This window comes from Anastrepha obliqua, chromosome 4 (genome assembly GCF_027943255.1).
Source record: "Anastrepha obliqua isolate idAnaObli1 chromosome 4, idAnaObli1_1.0, whole genome shotgun sequence".
In the NCBI taxonomy this organism is placed as follows: domain Eukaryota; kingdom Metazoa; phylum Arthropoda; class Insecta; order Diptera; family Tephritidae; genus Anastrepha; species Anastrepha obliqua.
In genome coordinates, this window is record NC_072895.1 from 53,776,464 (window position 1) to 53,796,618 (window position 20,155).

The 20,155-nt window shown below is 34.5% G+C and overlaps 1 protein-coding gene across 1 annotated transcript in view; it reads right to left on the bottom strand.

Annotated features, from left to right (window-relative positions):
- LOC129244151 (protein Wnt-5) overlaps positions 1-20,155 on the bottom strand; it is a 160,549-nt gene that overhangs the window by 76,277 nt on the left and 64,117 nt on the right. Inside the window, exon 5 of the mRNA XM_054881767.1 lies at positions 5,146-5,326. Coding sequence (XP_054737742.1) covers positions 5,146-5,326 — 181 coding nt within the window. The remainder of the gene's footprint in view (positions 1-5,145; positions 5,327-20,155) is intronic.

Genomic DNA, 20,155 nt, shown 5'->3' on the forward strand with positions numbered 1-20,155 from the left:
ACTTGGGACATTTTCTAAACAGGATAAAGAAGCTAAGCGAATTGGTCTGGTAGTGAACTAAGGCAAGACGAAGTTCCTAATGTAATCAAAGAAACAGTTATAATTTTGAGGTAGAAAGGAACCCACGTATTTAATTGGGAGCTGGCATTAATAACGATAATATTGTGAGCCTTAAATCCAAACGGAGAATATCTTCTATGCTACTTTTGGCTGCGCAGCTAACAAGTTCGTTCAGACTTACTTAATAAATTTGAGGTCTTTACAAAATAGAAAGTATTCTTTCATTATGGTTTAATCAGCGAAGTAATTGACTGATCCCTTCTTTTAGATTGCATATATTTTTGCATTTCACAAAAAAACCTGCATAGTAATGATTTATTCCTTCTGGAGTGGGTTAGAGCGGTTTAGGCCTCTTATGCTCCGATACATAGAAGATTGAACGAATTTAATCAAATTTAAATTTCTTTGACGTTTGATTTTTCATCTTTTCAGCAAATTTTTAAATTGCCACTGAATGAATTCTATAGATAAATATGAACTATTACCGTTAATTATTTTTGTTGCAGGCTGTAAGATCTCATATATTTCTAGGATTATTGGCAATAAATAATTAAATAAATTTCCTAATATTTTGGTAAGAGCTCATGATGATTTTTGTTCTTTTGTTTTAAATTGAACTGTTGAAAATTTGAAAAATCCACAATATTCAACGGAGTAGACGACTTAGCCGCTCATACAAGAATTACCAATTTTCCTTCATCGTACTTTTTCTACATTGCAATGGAAGAAAACGCCTGATGGTCTTCGAAGTGCTTACACCTTTCAAATTTGTGTATTTGTACCTTCACAAAAAAGCAAAAAAAAAAAAACAATGCTTGGATTTCTCTTGTCATATAAGCAACAATAACCTTTGACTTTCATTTTTGACCGCGAGTATTTCATATATTAACACTTACACAAAAAAATCCTTACACAAAAAACGCATCAGACTAAAAAACCTTAAATGCCCATTTGAAAGGCATTCACCTGGAAATAAATAACTATTTTTTCATATCGATTATTATCCATTAAGAAGAAAAAACAAAAAAAAAACATGGAAAAAAAGAAATGTAAAAACAATATATCAGCAACAAATTGCCTATCATTATGCCGCAAATAACGGCGTTTATCTATAATAAAGGCAAATCAATTTGAATTATGGGCTGCCACCAAAAAGCCGTTACCCATAAACGGATGGACACGGAAAAAATCAAAAAAGTAAACGCAACTCAATTTCAGAGTATAAATCAAACAGCACTAAAGTTGTTGCGCCAACATCAACAAAAACAGCAAACAACAACAACAACTATAGCGATATGAAATGATTGATACAATATGGCGGGCAAACTGACATTGCAAATAAGTGCTATTACGAGGGTGCAATGAAACGATTTGGTGTGTGGAGGAGTAAACAAATGCAAGCCTACATTTAGGTGCACAGTCCGACAGCCTATTGATGTAAACGAGTATATGCAAATATATACACATATGTTTTTGGTGTGTGGTTGAAAACTAACTGCCCAACGGAAGGACACAAAAAATAATAAAAATAACATAAATCCGACGCGGAAATTTGCGGCAAATATTATAACGAAGTTAGTGATGAGGGGCGGCGACGGCGTGTGCGGCTGAATTGCAGCCGATGAGCAGTATACCGTGATAATTTATGCACCCCTGTGGAAAAGCGTCAAATTTGTGCATTAAAAATAGCCACAAGCGACTCACGGACGAGCTGCGCTTGATTTGTTGCATGTGGGTATGTGGTGAGTGTAGGGGTGTATACAGTTCGCGCGCCACGTAATACAAAAGCAGTATATATTGAAATATGTGAACTCGGGAAAAACAATAAATTATTACAAACTCACAACAGATACACGCACACACGCAGATACCGTCCCCAACGATTGTATACGCAGCCAGCCATTCAAGTGAGAAGGGCGGTTAGAAGGTTTAAGGTATGCGCAGTTCGAGAATTCCCCAAACGACATTTGCAGTTATGGGCAATTTTGCATAAAAGAGTACCAACGTACAAAAAGAAATCTGCGTTTGTGTCCAACAAAAACACAACAGAAGCAACAATAAGTGAAGATAAAGCACTGCCAACACTGGTGCAGCATCGACACAGTTGCCACAGGCAAATACGTAAGTATATCAATTCCAATTTCAATGAGATAGTGAAGGCGCGTGTGAGCAAAGGCGCCAGGAAAAGGGGCAGTGCGGGAAGCGGATAAGAGAAAAGTACGTATTTTTCTTGTTTTGACGTGCGGCATTTTCGCATTTGTTTTGTTGTTGTTATTTTTTTATTCTTGTTTTTCGTTTTGGCAACTTACCGTTTCGTGTGGTATATTTTATGGGATCATAAAATTTTTTATGCACGCATGCCTTTTAAAAGTCCTCTTTTTCCTGCCGACACTTAATTTGATTACGCAATATTGGGAGTGTGGGTAGCTTTTTTGCCAACAGTTTTCACTTGATTTAAAAAATCCTTTGTGAAAAATTGTGGTCAATTAGTCGCTAATTAAAATATTTAGTAATATAACTAACCTGCCACCTGCAAAAATACAAAAAAATTAATACTGGAATATGCTGAGATAAGAAAAATTAAACAAGAGTGTGCATGAAGCAACTAAATGAGTGAAAAAGCGGCTAGGTACGGGTGAAACAATATCCAATTGAGTCCAAGGAGCCAAGGGGGTTCCTTCTTAACAACAGTGCCAAACTCCTCAAGCCCGATTCGAACAAACGCCTGGCAGACGCACAGAAAGTGGTCCGGCGTCTCATTCTCCTCTCCACATACTGGACAGAGTGCACTGTCTCAGATGCCTATCTTTTACATGTGCTTCGCCCACAGAAAGTGGCACATCATCAGTCCAACCAGCTCCCTACAGTCCCTTTTACTTAATGACAAGAGGATCTGACAGTCGGTCGGATATGACAGATAACATCAGGTTTGTTTAGAGCCCATCCCAGATAAACAAACAGAGGTCTCGTTACCCGCGATACCCAGCCGTTATCCATGTTAGCATAAGGATATTATGTCTACAGACATAGTGCAGCCTGGATTTACAGAATTCAACTAAGTTTGAAGTGGTTGGGCTGGAGCACATGGGCTTTGCTATCGCTGCAGACAGCCACAGACCTACCATCCCACCTGTTTTCCACGACAAAGTCCATTGCTTCTTGAACATACAATGATATAAAGTGCTTAAGTGGGTGGTTATGTTTCAAGGGCCGGTGTTGATTTTGAATAAAATACCATCTTTTTAGGAAATTATTGTCATTTCTCTTTATTATGATAATATTAGTACGGCTCAATTACGTATGGAAGAAAATATTGGCGAAATGGTTTCGGCGGCACACCTCGAAAGACCACCAAATGCTAATAGTTCCTTATCTAAAGGTTGGTTAAGTTTTAAGGGTCGGTGTTGATTTTGAATAAAATACATTTTTTTTAGAAAATTATTGTCAAAATATTGGCCAAATGTCCTCGGCGGCACACCTCCATCCGATGGTGCAAATTTTCGATAGCGCTGAGGCATAATTGAGGTTCTATGCCGTTAATGTTATCTCACCCTTTAGCTCTTCAATTATTGCTGGCTTATCAACGTACCTGTATACCTTTTCTTTCAAATAATTTCAAAGAAAGAAGTGCAACGGTGTCGTTGACGTTTAGGTGTGGTTCACATTCAACATCGGCCTTTGAAATTGAACCACCCTTTACTTCAAATTAAAAAGAAAAATCTAAGTAAATAAAGTGAGGCGACTTTTTTAAATATATTTTCATCATATGGTATTTTTTCAAATAAGTGTATTTTGCGCACCCTACTTGCCATACAGCCCGTGAAACCATGGATGTACTGCGTCGTCATTTCGTTGAGCAATTTATCTCTTGTCTCAGACCAGTGGATTTGGATAAAACGACTTCGATTCAGGCATTGGAAGTAAACATTACTAAAGTTATTCACGAGATACCGACCAATCTAATAATCCAATACCTCTAAATTGATCACCCTTTATAATAGTAAGATAGTCTAAATTAACAAATTTGACTTTTTTTTCAAATTATTCTAACCAAAAATAAACATAAACCTAAATCTAAGATTAAAATTTTGTGCAACATTTGTAAACATTCATAAATGTCCATAAAGAATTACAGTTTTTATCAGAAATTTCAGAAAATGTTTGGCTATGCAGTTTTATAGCCTGTTTCATTTTGGTATAACAAAGTTTAGAAGTAATTCAAAATTACTGTTAATATAATATTTTATAATTTTTTTTATAACATTTGTTCTTATGTTTCAGATGTTTCAGATAATAATAAATAAATGTCTTTTTGTTGGAAATTTTTCGAAAAAAAAGCAAGAAACTAATAAAAATCATACATCATCACTTAATTCAAAAAAAAAAAAAATGGTTAATTGTATCATAATAACTATTTATTTATTGAGTTAGTTAGCATTGGAGTAGTTGCAATCACATGGAATGACATATTTTACTCATGTAAGGAATATAAGAATTATAAGGAAGTTGCAACATAGAGTCACAATTTCGAACAAAAGTTATTTTGTTCTGCACCCAATTACGTTGTGCGCCTTTTTTGTAAAGTAAGAAGTATGAAAAGAAGAGGATGGGCAAATGATCGCGTCGAGTTATAGAGACGAACAATGATAGTTTTGCTCTTATGCATAGTAAAAAGAAAGAGTAAGCGAGGCACAGTGGGAAGTAGGGAAAAATAAGGAAAAGGATGGACAACTTGGCCTTCCTCTTCTTTTCAACTGACCAACCGTAAGCGCATTTCCCAAAAATTGGGAGATTTTGACACTACCTTATTATCCAATGGCGTAAGTCATGTACTCATCATGCGCTCTTGAAGGCCTACATTTAAAAGAGAATATCAAGGAAGACCAGTTTGACCTATACATATATGTCAGTGTGTAAAATAGCATATTCTCTTGGATTCTAAGAAAATTTTTAGGAAATAGAAATTACAAAAACAGAAATTAAGAGAATAAAGTCACTAAATTTAGCTTCAACTGTTCTGTTTTTAATTTAAGTTTAAAAATATTAATCAAATATTTATGTAGGTACGTCCGCATGTTTACTCACTTGTAGGCATATTCCAAATTATCGCCACACCCACCCCACGTCCAATCGTCGTGCAGCTGCTTGGGTCGTGAACCGCGCGAACAGCCACACGACGCCAGCTGGCCATCACGACAGGCACGCGCTATAAAGCTGGTCACCATAGCAGCTGCGAGTGCATGAATGAAAGCCATTTCCGGTGAACCTGTAAACAAGACGGTGTAAATTTGTTTAGCGTAAATAAATTTCAAATCAATTCACATACATATAAACGCATGCATAAATACATACACACATAGAAACGTAAAGCTTAATTAATATAGGTTTATAGTTAAATAGGCAGCAAATATGCTAGAGAGCAAGCAAGGTGAACGTTTGGCAAAGTGAACTAATGATTTATAAAGCGGAAGGCGGGGTTTACTACAAAAACTCTCTATATTAAATTGTATTTAAGCCGATACGCCTAACACAGCAATATTCGTTGCGCTGAGACCCAATTAACAGCCGTGATAGCGTAGTAAGCTGGGCAAGTTTAATCTTTATATGTATGTAGGTATGTGTATGTACGTGTGAATATGAACGTACGTACTGTACTGCAGCGGCTGTAAATGACACTAATCAACTTTGTTCCCTTCAAGTTTAATGCAAAATTAATAATGCCAATATTAATTCCTTGCCAACAATCACACACACACACTTATGCATATATACATAAATACATCCTTACGTTTGTATGACTTTGTGAGTATGTCAAGAGATGAGCGGAATTTAATTAGAAGAAACAGGGTGCTCAGTAAAATACAGCAGCTAGTTGCCATAGAGCTTTTCGATGTATTAAAATAAAAGTGGGCGTGGCAAAAATTGGGGCATGCAAAGATGAGCAAAAATATTCGGCCCTTTTCCTACTACTATTTTTATAAGTAATTGCGTCAATAAAATGTGTATAGTAATTTATATATTTTGAAAGCAATGTTTTCAATACACACCAACGAAACTAATATTCACACATTTTTGGTTCTAGATTTATTTCTGGCGTTTAAGTGGAATTTTGAGATTTGTTGTGTTAAGAGACTTGTAGAGGAATTTTATGATGAATATTTTTATGGTTTATTTTAACCTGTTGTGACCCTCCTTTACGAGTATGTTTTGCCCTATTACTCGAAAGAGACAAACAAAATCCATAATGTTGGGAGATTAAAATGTTCCATAAAAACGTTTCCTGTTTTTGTTTACATAGAACTGTTGAACACACCAGACATCTAGTTTTCTTTCATCATCAGAAAGTCCAAGAAATGGGAACATTGCCCCACCACATATTTTTTTTTTATTTTGTGGTATTGTACAGTGTTGACTAGATAAGACCTGCAATCGATGAATAGCTGTGGTGTATTTTATGGGGCTGAAAGTATGAAATAATGTGGTTCAATACCCAGCTTTTATTTTTCAGCCGAATTTTTTGTTAAAAAATCTTAGTGTTTGTGTTTATCAATTGTGTTATTAATAAATATGACCTCATTTACACCCGTAGTAAACCTACAGCCCCACATCAAAGCACCATTGGCCCCATTGTTAACTGTTGTTGGAATACTTTCAGGGCAGCACTTCTCTGTCGATCGACTAAGCGACAACTATCGGACTGTTAAAGACTGCATTTGCAGTATGAGTTTTTTCTGTTTTCAACTTTTTGTTAGCGATTATAAAAAAAGGTTTAAACAGTATTTTAACAATCTGGTGCTTAGTTAAGCCAGTTGTGGGTTACAGCATTTCAAAATAAAGCTAAGAAAAGAAGAAAACAAACAAAAAATGAACCCTATATAGCATCGGGCACCAAAGCAGTGACTCCAATCATTCCGTTCTGGTAGCGCAATCGTCAAAAATGTTGATAAAATCATGAAAATTATCGATCGGACTTGCTAGAGACTCTTTGATTGCCCAAGTATTGATTTGAAAATTGTTTAAAACTATTTTCAAATAACTATTTCCAAATAAGGTGAAAAATGTGAAGAAAACAGTATGAGAGTTAATTTTACACATACAAAAATTAATACACTCGCAAAATGAAGGGTCAAGTATAATAAAACTGCGTTTTTAGTTTTTCTCTCTGGCGTTGTTTAAAAAAAAGGTATAAAAATATTATATACAATAAAAACAAAACAAAAAAATTACAAATAAAATAAATAATGAAATAGTTTTTCTTTTTTTAAAATTCAATTAAAAAAAAAATAAATAAAATAAAAATGAAAAATTTCATTAAATAAAACATTTTTATTTCAAAAATTCGGCGCAATGTAGAATAATAACATGGGTATCATTTAATAGAAAAAGTTTTTGGAATCAAAACAATTAATTCAATTAAAGTGTTTGATGCACAACGACTAGGTAAGCATTCAAAAGGTCCTAAAACTTTTTTCTAAAATATCCTTGAAAATTTCCGATAGTTATTTTTTACAAAAGTATATGGTAAAGGCTAATATGTACACTTCAGGACAAAAAAATTATAATATTGCCCTAAGCTGGTTATAGATTATTTTTTACTCAAAAAATTACTCTCCAAATGGTTTTTCCGCCGAAATACTTCTAAAAGTCATATGTCAGCATTTAACTGAAAATTTAATGGCAAAATGAAAATACATAATTTTCTAAAAAAAACATTCGCCTAGTGGAACTCTGATCGAGATATTTTGGAAAAACGTATTTCTTTTATCTTTATTGAGTTTACACTACACACTTTAAATACACGTGAAATGAAAGATTTTAAACAATAATGTCGCATTCTCTATTTTCATTCTGTCTTATACTTAGAATGCCGTTTACAACTATTTAGCAATTTTACTCTTTATAATACATTTTTACATAAAAAACATATCTACATACTTCCTACATAAAACTCAGGAAGCGTTTATTATGGCATGAGCACAAATAACATACAGCCGATGCATTTCGCGGGCATAGATTTTACTGTCAGTTGCTCTTCGTATTTCTATTTGTTAAGTCTTCTCATTATAATACCAAGAATGATAGAAAGAAGATTGCGCCCATCAGAGCGTACGTGACGTCACGTTTGCTGAGTTGTGCAGTATTGCCAACCATTTGCTCTTCGCAATAAATTTAGTGCTTTTTTATACCGAAAATGCGGAAATTTTGAAGTTTCGTGTTTGTTTCTTTTTTTTTAATTTAAAGTTACCGAAACTTTAGGTTAAAAAAAACTGTATTATTATACAAAAGAAGTTTAAAAAAGGCCACTCTGAGAAGATTTTAGTGCTAATGAAAATTTTTTTTCTCTTATAAAATTTGATAATTTGAAAGTGCAAATTTAATTTTTGGCTCCATTTAAGGTTATGCAAAAATATTAAATGCCCCTCTCTCAACTCTTCTTAAGATTGAAAACCTTTTTACACATTTTAAAAAGCCTTTGAATTTATTGAATGCGAATTAAAATCATAGAGGTGTAATCGTTCCTTCCGGTCATCAATCCTTAGTGAGACATAGGGCATCAAGAGGTGTATTCATAGTAAAAATAAGCAAAAAAATACCAGAAAATACTAAAGAAACCATACTGACATTTTTACAAAAAGAGTACCTTATCTAGTTACATAACTTCAAATATAGCAAAAAAGTCGTTCCCTTAACAAAAGAGTCTCGCTTAAAAAAAACTCATAAATTAAATTATACATAAGCATAATACATTTATTTAAGAAAACGCACATTTTAAAGACAATTTGTCACGCATACAAATTTTTTAAGTGATTCAATAAAAATTTGTTGTGTTATTTTCTTTGAATGGGCATTTTAGTGCATTTTTATATCCAAAGCTAGGCAACACTGCAGTAGCGAGAGAGAGATTTGACTGCCGAAAGCAGAAGAACACCAACAATACCTGCAATCGCGGGCAATGCCACCAGATGTTAAAAAAAATAAAGCTAAATAAAACTGAGTGAATTATTTAAATAATTATTAAAAAAATTATATTTTACAAAATTATAAACATGACATTTTAATTAGAGCAGTTAGAAAAATGTCATGAAGAAAGAACTAAAACTCCGAGACAAAAAATAATAAAAATAACAAAAACAAAAAAATGCTAAATCAAGTTACGAAAACGGGAATCTTGCCATACTGGAGCTAAAATCACGTAACTAGTTGTCAAATTCGCTGAGCGCAAAGTAACGGGACCACGATAGGCGCCATCTCATTATTCTTTCCATCATGTATAATACAAACATTTTGCGCTTATTGAGAGAGAGCAACCGCTCTCCTCTCTCTCCTCAATATCCTATACCACTCTCCAACATTGCCACTCTTACTTATGAATCTTAGAACTTCATGTGACACCACTTCAAAAATGTTACTGAAGGACTCCACACCCTTTACGCAGACCATGCACCCATCTATATATCTAAAATATTTACAGCATCCGCAACTAATCAGTTCAAATTCACTTCCACTTCCTCATTGACCCACTCAGCCAACTTTAGTCGGCCAAGCAAGTAAACTGTATGGACGAAATTAATGCGCATCGAGTGTTGATAGGATGATTGAGAGGGATATCAGCAAACGGGTGCAACGGTGCGTATACGTGTCGTCAACCAAATGTCACAGCAATTTGTTGCATATCAACGCCAGTAAGGGATAAGTGAAAGCGCACAAAGGCATACACATATATACGCACACAGAGAAGCAAATATCTCTGTAGGAAAAATTTGAACCAGTGAAATGATTGTTGGTGCAGAACTAGTTCATACAGTGCTCAGAGCGAGACTGTATCAAAGAAAAAAATATTGTATATTTTTTTTCTTCGTTCATTAGCGGCGCATTAAGTTGTTAGTTTGAGTCCTGACACGATGATAACGGGAAAATATTAAGATTCATGATTCCATAAATGAAATTTGAAAATATCTCCAAAAATTTAGATTTTATATATAATACATATATGTATAATTAATTTTCACAATAAAAAAATGTTTAAAAAATTTTATCAACGGAGTCAAATTAATTAGATCTTCGGAAATACATTCCAATCGGCTTAGCTTACGTAAATCCTAAATATATCTGAAATAGTTTCTTTTTGTGAGCTTTCTAGTTGAGGTTGAAATATGGTAAAAAAACAAATTAATAAATAAAAGCCACCTTTTAATTTGTGGTTTAATTGTTAATCAGGCCCTGAAATCACAAAATAAAAATACGAAAATTACATTTTGGAGGCGGCAGTTGGAATCAAATTTCCGAAATATTGCACCATCTCGGTATTAGTGCATTTCCCTGCAGGGTATGTAGTTCAATTCATATACATATACATGCACATATACGAAAACAAATAAATGTACACTTATAGTTGACTACATACATATATGTGTACATTACGTAAATCTACACAAAATGTCAGCCGGATGCGACATTTGCTTGAATCTCGTGCACTTCTATATAGATTTCCGCTGTTCGCTTAGTTAGGCATTAATTGGGTTTTATAGGATTACATAGCAAAAGGCTTTATTACATTGCCAAAAAAAAAAAAAAAAAAAAAATTAAGTGAAAGCGGACTTCCTTTTCTGTTTGAAGTTGGCAACATTTTTGACCTCAATGGTCAATAGATATTTTGTATGAGTTTTCATGCTTACAAACTTTGGTATGTATGCGTTTGCCTCTTTTATCATTTTTGGCAAATGAATTTCGTCAGCATGACGCCGTTGTTCTAATTGAATACGATATAAAATTTCGTAATATCTTTTTTTTATATATGAAAGGAGCTATAGAATTTTCTCTAAAGGACTCACTATCAGTACCCAGCATGATCTTCAACTTTTTTGTTGCACAATTTGTGAATCAAACTTATTGGCATGCTTGCGAGAGTAATTGTCTACGAGTATATGGCGTTCTTTATTTGTCGTTTTTTTTTTTGTTGCAACTGCCAATAAGTACCTACTCACATCACGCACTGATGCTTTTGGCAAAAAGATATTGATTTTGACTTATGATTTTGCGTTCGACTGAATTTTAATGAAATGTGGTTCTAAGCCGATTACCTCATGCACGAACAATAGTTAACCAAAAAATAAAAACAAACACAAGCAAAATCAAGTCAAGCCTCCGCATATAGTACATTTTTTATGTACCATTTTGCTTTTGTTTCCAACATTAAAATATTTACGCGGATTTTGCTTTAAAGTTAAATGGAGGACACTAGGCCTCAAAAAATTCGATTTAATTCAAAAACATGTTGGGAGCTCTACGTGCATTAAAAGCACAGTTATTGGAAAGCCAAAAAATTAAAAAAAATTATTAAAAAAAAGTAATATTTAAATAAATAAAAATTAAGTAATTTAACTTTGCCTTCAGAAAATCGAGAGCAGCAAATCAAACGGGGAAAAAATTGAATGTATCAATCATATGATACAATACGCGACGATTGACTGCAAATCAACATTTCGACCAGTTTTGTGTTTTTTTTATTTAATTTCCAGGGTTTTTAATTCGAGTTTCTAGAATGCATGGCAATTTCTTTCATGATATGATGAAAATGCCCAACACTTCCAGGGGAAAAGTGTTATACAAAATCAAAGCGAGTTTTTAACAACTTCAAACTTGTGCTTTATTTAATGCACTAAAATTTAATAAGTTTCCACACCATAAGCTTCTCTAAAAATTCCAATTAATAATCATGCAATTGTGCGCTTTTCTATGTCAAAAGGTCAGATCTGCAAACAAATGTAGACCAGCTCAGTGCTGTCACAAGCGAAGTTGGACTTAAACTAAACATTAGCAAGACTAAATTTATTTTAAATTGTACGCAAAACGAAACTCCCATTTTACTTTATAGAAACAGACTGACTTTTGCTACCTCTGTAGTAAAATAACGGTGGAACGATTGAAGATAACGCAAACCGAATCAACAAAGCTCGTGCGGCGTTTGCCCTGTTGTACAACAGATGGGTTTCCAATACCATATCAACGAATTTTAAATTCCAATGCGAAATGGGTGTTGCTATATGGCTGCTAATCCTGGTCGCTTACAGCCGTGCTTGTCCAAAGGCTGCTAACAGTCAACGCCTGCTTGCGTAAAATTTTGAAAATATTGTGGCTTCGCGTTACTTAAAAACAAGGGTTGCTTAATTCAACCAACGAATTCCCAATCGGACTAAAAATCAAATGCAGACGATTTAACCGAAAAGGCCACACTTTGCGCAAAGATGCCGGCGAAGTATGTAGGGCCGTATTTTGGCTAAAGAGCAACCTGAAGTCATTCAAGAACAGCCATTACATCGAGTGAAAACAACCGTTTGGTGTGACCTATGGGCTGGAGAAATAATCGGCCCATATTTCTTCAAAGACGAGGATGGCGCCATAATAAGCAACTTTTTGGTGTCAGAAATTGAAGCCCGTGACCTCTATAACATGTGGTACAAACGAGGCGCCGCAACATATACCCTGTGATCAAAAAGTACCTTCCCAGTGGTTGACTGTTTTCTTCGATTGCCAAGGTGTAGTGTACCATGAGTACCTTCCATCGAGACAGGCAAAATATTATTTAACCGTTTTGAAGCGTTTAAGAGATGCTGTACGGCCGGAAATGTGAGTAAGCAATTCTTGGATTTTGTTGATAAAGCCTATCGCACCGAGCCCAAATTGTGCTGAATTATTTGACCAAACACCGAGTAAATACCATCGTGCAGGCACTGTATGACCCCAAGTTAAAGTTACTACTTCGTGGAAAGATATTTCAGTCTAAAGAGGAGATCACAGAGAATGCGAAGAAGGAGCTAAAGGCCATCTCTTCGTCGGCCTACCAGGGGAGCATGGAGGACTGTGTTAAACGTTGGCATATGTGTTTTGCTTCAGACGGGTTATATTTTGAAGGAGATAAAATAAATTTGCCTGAAATTTAACTCTGTTTGTTTTTTTTAACGTTCCCGGTACTTTTTGATCATAGGGTATGTATAATTATATGCATGAAACGATTGGACACAGGTCCTAGCAGATTCAGATTCTAAATAAAATTACAATCTTTAATTTTTATAAATGATTCAAAAACCTTGACTTGACAGCTTTGTAAAAAATTTACAAGAACTAAAAAAAATTTAAAAACATGTTCATGCAAACTTTAAATGTTTTAGTCAGAACTTTTGGAAATCTTTTTCTTATCTAATATTTTTCTAATCTATAGAATTGCCTTTTCAATTCTAATATAAAAGGTGAAAGTCGCTTAAAAACCATGTTGATTTTTTTGCATACGACGTTGATAAGTTTCTTTTATTTTAAGTGGAAGAAAATGCTCAACATTAAATGAAGAAAAGAAATTTTGCATATATATTCTTTATTTAGAGAAACACAAGTTGACAGTACAAAGCAAATTATGAGTAAATAAAAAAATATATATTTCTAACATTTAGCGCTATCTTGTGGTTCTTTAAATAAAAACTAGATATAAAAAATAAATTATTCCTACCACGTGCAAGTTCATATTAAAAAAAAGAAGATTTCATAATACTTTCGTCAATATTCATCTTCATATTAATTACAAATGGCTTCTTTTCAAATTTGGGGTGCTCGAAATTGATTTTAGAGCTATGCTTTGGCGGACTTTTTTCCTATAATATAATTTTATGTAGAATCCGAATCTGCTGGGAACAATGTCAAAAAAAAAAAAAAAAAAAAAAATTCGCCAACCAAATGTACATACATTTGTCTATACAATATTAAGTAAGTAAGTAATATACATTCACATGTGGTATCCCTTGCATTTGAGGAAGGGCGACCACCTATCACTGGGCTGCCAAAAAATCTAATCAGAAGACAGAAAAAAATCCTGAATTTAAACCCCTAGCTAAGAGTGGAAGTAAATAAGAAAAATTCGTCAGTTATAGGTAATAGAATATTTAAGCTATACATACAAAAGTATTTAATTAACTGTGTATGTGTGTTCATTTCAGCATTTGCATGTGCGTATTCCATCAATTCAATTCTCAACGCTTAGACGAGCTAAAAAGCTAGGAAATTCAGTACTACCAAATTGGTTCCCTTTGACATAATTAACTAGTTCGCTTCTATTGAATTTAGAACCTTGATTGGTTCGGGTTGTCTTTGCTTGCAGGAAGATAGGAATAATTTAAAAAACTCAACTTGAATGCCAGAAATAAGTCCAAAATATTTTTTTGCAATGCACACTAACGTACATTTTTGTTCTTGTTCTTTTTACCAGTATTCATTGGCGGAATATTCACTCGATGTAGCATTAGAATCAATAGTTCTACTCACTTCTAGTATCAAAGAAAGTAGCGAGTACTGAGTAAATATGAAATAATACCGAGTAATGGAAAAATTTGTTTAAATTTTTGAAAAAAGGATCATATTACATCTGCCACCCCTAGATCTCTTCTGCAAATACTCAGCGGCCTGTTCCGCTTTAAGGCTCAGAGCGAGTACTCAATGGAAGACTGTCACACATAGACATTCAACTACACGGATGTATCCAGTGACTGTGATTATCACCCTCCCATTCTTTGCTTCGAAAGGAATTTCCTAATGAAAATCCCTTCTAGACTGGAATGGCTTAATGAAGATCCAACACCCAACACACCCATTAAGATCTACACGGATGGATCTAAAATGGACACCGGTGTAGGATCAGGGTTATATTGCGAAGAGCTTTCTACCAGTGAACCCTTAAACTACCGGATCACTGTAGTGTTTTTCAAGCGGAAATAAACGCTATTTATGGAGCCTTAAAATTCTTAGAGATAAACAGAATATCATCAATAGATATCTGCATTCTATCAGACAGCCAAGCTGCCCTACGGACCCTGGTTGCATTCCAAATAACATCAAGGAGTGTCTTACGTTGTCGCCAATCTCTTAATGAGATGGCCAAGCAATATCGTATAACCTTATGCTGGGTTCCAGGCCACAGAGATATACCAGGGAACTGTGGGGCAGACCAACTTGCAAGAGAAGGTACTTGTATGCCAAACATAAGTAATTTTATGGAGGTAGCTCTCGCAACTTGTAAACTTCTTATCAAGGACGCACTAATCAGTTCTGCAAATCAAAGATGGACTAGCGTCAATACCTGTGAAATTGCTAGGCAAACATGGCCAAAGCTAAATCCGTCCAAGAGTGTTATAAAATTGATTAGACTTCAAATTAGGACCTTAGAAGGGGCCCTCACAGGACTTTGTCTCATAGGAAATCATGCAAGGAGACTAAGCGTTTACACGCATGATTTCTGTCGTAGCTGCAGAAATGAGGAGAAGTTGGAAACAATTCAATACCTTTTTTTACACATGCCCAGTTCTAGCCAGAAGCAGGAACCGATATTGAAAATCCTACTGCTTAATGAATATAGATCATCTATACACTTTAGGTATGGTTCAATATGGAAAGGGATATTTCTTTAGAAATGTTGCTTAAGTCAAGTCGAAACATGATGTAAAATAAAGCAATTCATTAGCATAAAAAAATTATTGAAAATCATCACTTTTTCGGGCCCCCTTAAGTTAATGTAAAGAAACGAGAATAAAAAAGTCCTTATTTGTTAGCTAAAAAATTAAAATAAACTCTAATTATATTATCTTCACAGTTGGTTCTATCACATTCATAGAGAAACGCTGCCTTCTGTATTTTCTCAACAATGAGAGCAATCATGCGACTTGACACCTTTCGTTTCCTTTCACCAGGGCTACGTCAAGTATTTAGTCTACGTGGCTTTTCTGCTTTGCTACCGTCACACTCTGAAGACAGCTGCCGCTGCCACAAAACGTGAGAAGCGAAGTCGTTCGTAATTACCGAAATTGGACTAGTTTTTTGTCCTTGTTTTCTCTACGGTGCATTTGTGGTAACGTGTCTGTGTGTCGGTGTTGAGTATTTTGCAGTGCATTCGCTGGCGATTTCAATAGGTTTCACTAAGCATATCAGCAGGAATTTGAGTTTGCCGGCTTGAACAGTGAACCTGCACACATAGCATATCTGAACAAATGTAAATAATGGAGGAAAATACACGATTCATATATGAATGTGCTACTTATATCCACAAGTGCCGAGTGCGCTGCATGTAGTGGCAAAGGATGTGATGACGTCGAATTTTAGGCTCATTTAAAAATCGTAATTTTTCAACTCTCATTCAAATATTGCCTCCAGCAGCTGCCGGTTACCATTTGCCATTGTCGTCTGTCCGCTTTCATTCACTTTTGTTTATTCCAACAACACTGCCTCAGTCCAACTCCCTTGTTGCTTATTTTGTTGGCCTGCCTATCTAAGTCATCCATCAATGCGGGTGTTCCAGTTGGAAATCGGAGGGTTTCATTGCCATATCTTTTTTTTTTGTTTTTATTTCTTTTTTTCTTGACTTTTGTTTATTTTGTGTGTTAATTTGATACTTTTCAATGGAAGGTTTTGTGTATTTGATGGATTTTGCATATCAAATCGTAATCGTAAACTTAATCACTGAACGACAGCAGCTGGTGCAGAGGCCTGCCGTAAATCTCAGTCGCACAATGTGCCCGTAAGTGAATTAGTTGAGGGGAGGAGCACTATTTACACTACATACATACATATACATGTATGCATAGGTACAATACTTTGTAATCGTAACGGCGGCAGATGTGGAAGTGCATCTCGTAGACCGATTGTTGACACTTGTCAGTGATTCTGAATGATGATGGATGTATATTAAAATATGATATATTTATATGTACAGCTGTGAATTTGAAAATAGCAGTACCCTTGTTTTGAAGGAATTTATTTTTTCCATAAAAATCATACAAAAGAAAATTTCATCAAATATCTTTGAATGGTTAAAGAATTCAAGATGCGTTGAGTTTATCTGAATAAATCTAGCAACTACGGCAATAACAGTACTTTATTGGCGGCGTTATGTTTTTATATGCAACATTATATGGAATATTAATAAAATTTTGCGCAAATTTTGTTTTGATAATAATGGTTAGAGCGAGGCACTGCATCCCCGAACAATGAAAGCAGTTTCTGAAATTGGGAGCAGATGGAAGATTTTACACAGATATACAAAATATTATTTCATGTTTTAAATGCAATCAAATTTGTGAAACCGCCGGAACAAAAGAGGAGGAATACGAAAAACTTTGCTGAAAGACAATCGCAGAATTGTAAAGCACTTCAAAGAGAACGCCATGAAGACCACCATACAAACTAAAAATGAATTGAACTTAAATGTGTCTGACATGATTGAACGTAAAAAACAACTGAAAGCTGGATAAGCAGCTCACAGCCCACGAATAAAGCAAAAAAATATGCTAGCTGGACAACTGACAGGTGGCGTAATGTTTTGTGGACTGACGAGTCCAAAATAGTTTTGTAAGGCGGATTCACGTCGTCCATCTGGCACCGAAAATTACCCTCTAAAAACCATTAAATATGGGGCACACAAATAAGGGTATGCTTCTTATATTATGGCACAGATCCCATACACAAAATTGATGACATAATGGACAATGTGGAAATAAAGCAAAATGTTATTTTACTGTATTGCAGAGAGAAAAGCCAAAAAATCGGTCTACTAGCAGAATAATGATACTTAACATACGAGTCGGAAGGCCGAGAGTTGGTTTCGCACAATTAAAATTGAGGTTATGGAATGGCCAGCTCAGTCCCAAGCGAGTAATAAACAGCAACTTTGGGAACTTCTTAAAAATGAGCGGCTGAAGATTCCGAAGGGGCGATGTGAGCAATTAATGGACTCAATACTTTGCCGTTGTGCTGCCGCAATAAAAAATTAGGGAAATTCAACTAAATGTTAGTTACAACTTTCTATCAATGTAGTTTTTCTACAGGGTGTAAACGCCAATTATATATATATATATAAATAATCATGCAGAGCTGAACAAATCCAAACATATTTGAAGAATAACAAAAGACAAACATTACTAATTCATCTAGAAAACCAATGTTTCTCACATGGCCAATTGTATGTTGCCTGTCCCCGCGTTGCCAAACCATCAGATTTGTTTGTATATTCACCAGGTAATCAAACAAAAAACATTGTAAATCATAAAGCACTACAATAAAAATAAAACAGATTTTTGTTAATAATTATGATTCACTTGATTTACAATAAAGCGATTACTGAAAATATTTATATACGTTTTATTTCATTATTCTTTATTATATCGGTTATTCACTCTATGTTAATAATAATAATAATAATAAATAATTAAATTAATATTAATACTAATAAATAATAAATCATGAATTATGTTTTGTCATTGAAGCACCCACTTTATAAATATTTGTCCCCTTTAGGTTCCCACTATCCCTTTAGATTATTTTTCAATCAGGTTTGAATCTTAAGCTCGTCTCTTAGTTTGAAGCCCTCTGGCAAACATCCCAGTCGAGGTTTTTTGTGGGTCCCAAAAGGGTGGCTGAAGTTCGTGGATGCGAAGATACTTAGGTCACCCGAGCTGACACTTTTCTTTAATTCTCCTGAACAGAACCGTCACCATGATGATAGAACGGTGTGTGAGGGTCAGCAGAGTAAAAACATCTTAATGTCGAAATATAAACTGCCACATTCAAAATCTATTTGACAGTACGAAGTCTGTCGGGTCGGCTAGGTAATAATAAAAACTCTCTAATCCCATCAAAAATTCAAATTTCTTTGAAAAGATTTAATATTTTTTTGGTACTGCTATTTTCGTGTTCACAACTGTATGTGCAGATATGTTTATAAACGCATATTTATGTGCATACATATATATATGAATTTTAATAAGAAATCAATAATGCGGCAGTCGGTAGGAATGAAGTATTTTAATCAGCTGTTCCCTAGTCAAAAAGTGAATAATTTACAATTTAATAATTTATCAAACTTATAAGTTCTATTTGAGAGAGAATATGTGAGTTCCGTTATGTGAGATTTTAGTAAAAGTAACAACGTATTTGTCTCCGATATTTTAAGAAACAATTTAGAAAAAAAAATCGTACTGTACTTCTCATACTTATGCCACACAAATATTAATGAAACTAAAAAGTTATGAATTTGTTCTGCTAGTTGCCTTTAGTGAGCCATATCTCATTTTATATAGATTGCATCAGATTATACTAGACGGCATTTTACGTATGACACAACACTTAAAAAAAGTTCTTTTCAAAGAAATGAACAAATAATTGTTCCTGTTTTAGACCTAATAACAATAGACGGATGGATCCAACGTTTGCGTTGTGTCGAAAATAGTGATTACTTAGATGATGCAAAGTGTTGAAAACAGTTTAAATTTTTTACTTCAATTCCTGGAATACCGAAAAAGTGCTCACAATTCATTCGGTATTCTCGGCAATTGACCTACCAAAGCGTGCCTCATCTATAATTTGAGCAGATAGCAATGCGGGTTTTTGTTTTTCAATTATTACATTTCAGCAACTTCCATATGGGTGGAAATTATAAAAAAATGTCACCGAATTTTCAGTTCAGTTGTAAATACGCAACCAAGCATTCATCAAGTGTTTAACCAAGTATCAGTGCATCCACAAAGACTGAATGTATGGTACGGTTTCTGGAAAGATGGCATCATCAAACCTGATTTCTTTCAGAATATTAACCGACTTTTCGTAAACAGAGCTCAGCAACATCGATATATCCAGGCTATGGTTCCAACAGGAGGACGCTGCGCAACGCTCGAAGTTGTGAAAGAGAAATATGACGGCTGGCTGGCTGAAACAGCGCCAAGTTTTTAGCGTACGCTAAAAAACCAATCACTTTGGCGGTCATTTAAATGATGTGCTTTTATTATTATTATTAGTTATATCAAAAATGCTCATATAGAACAAAGTAAAGAGTACCAGCTGCCATGCTTATGATTCTACATGTGCTCTTACGCACATAACGGCATGAACATAGTTTCAAGTAAAGTTTATCGTTCTGACCTGGTTTGGAAATTTATACGAACCTTGAAATACCCCAAAATTGGAAAAAAAAATTTAAATATAAAAAAATATTTTTTTTGTTTAATAAAGCTCATGGGAAATACAATGGTAATTTTCAAAGCTTTGGCGACAGCGGTAAGTATTAAAT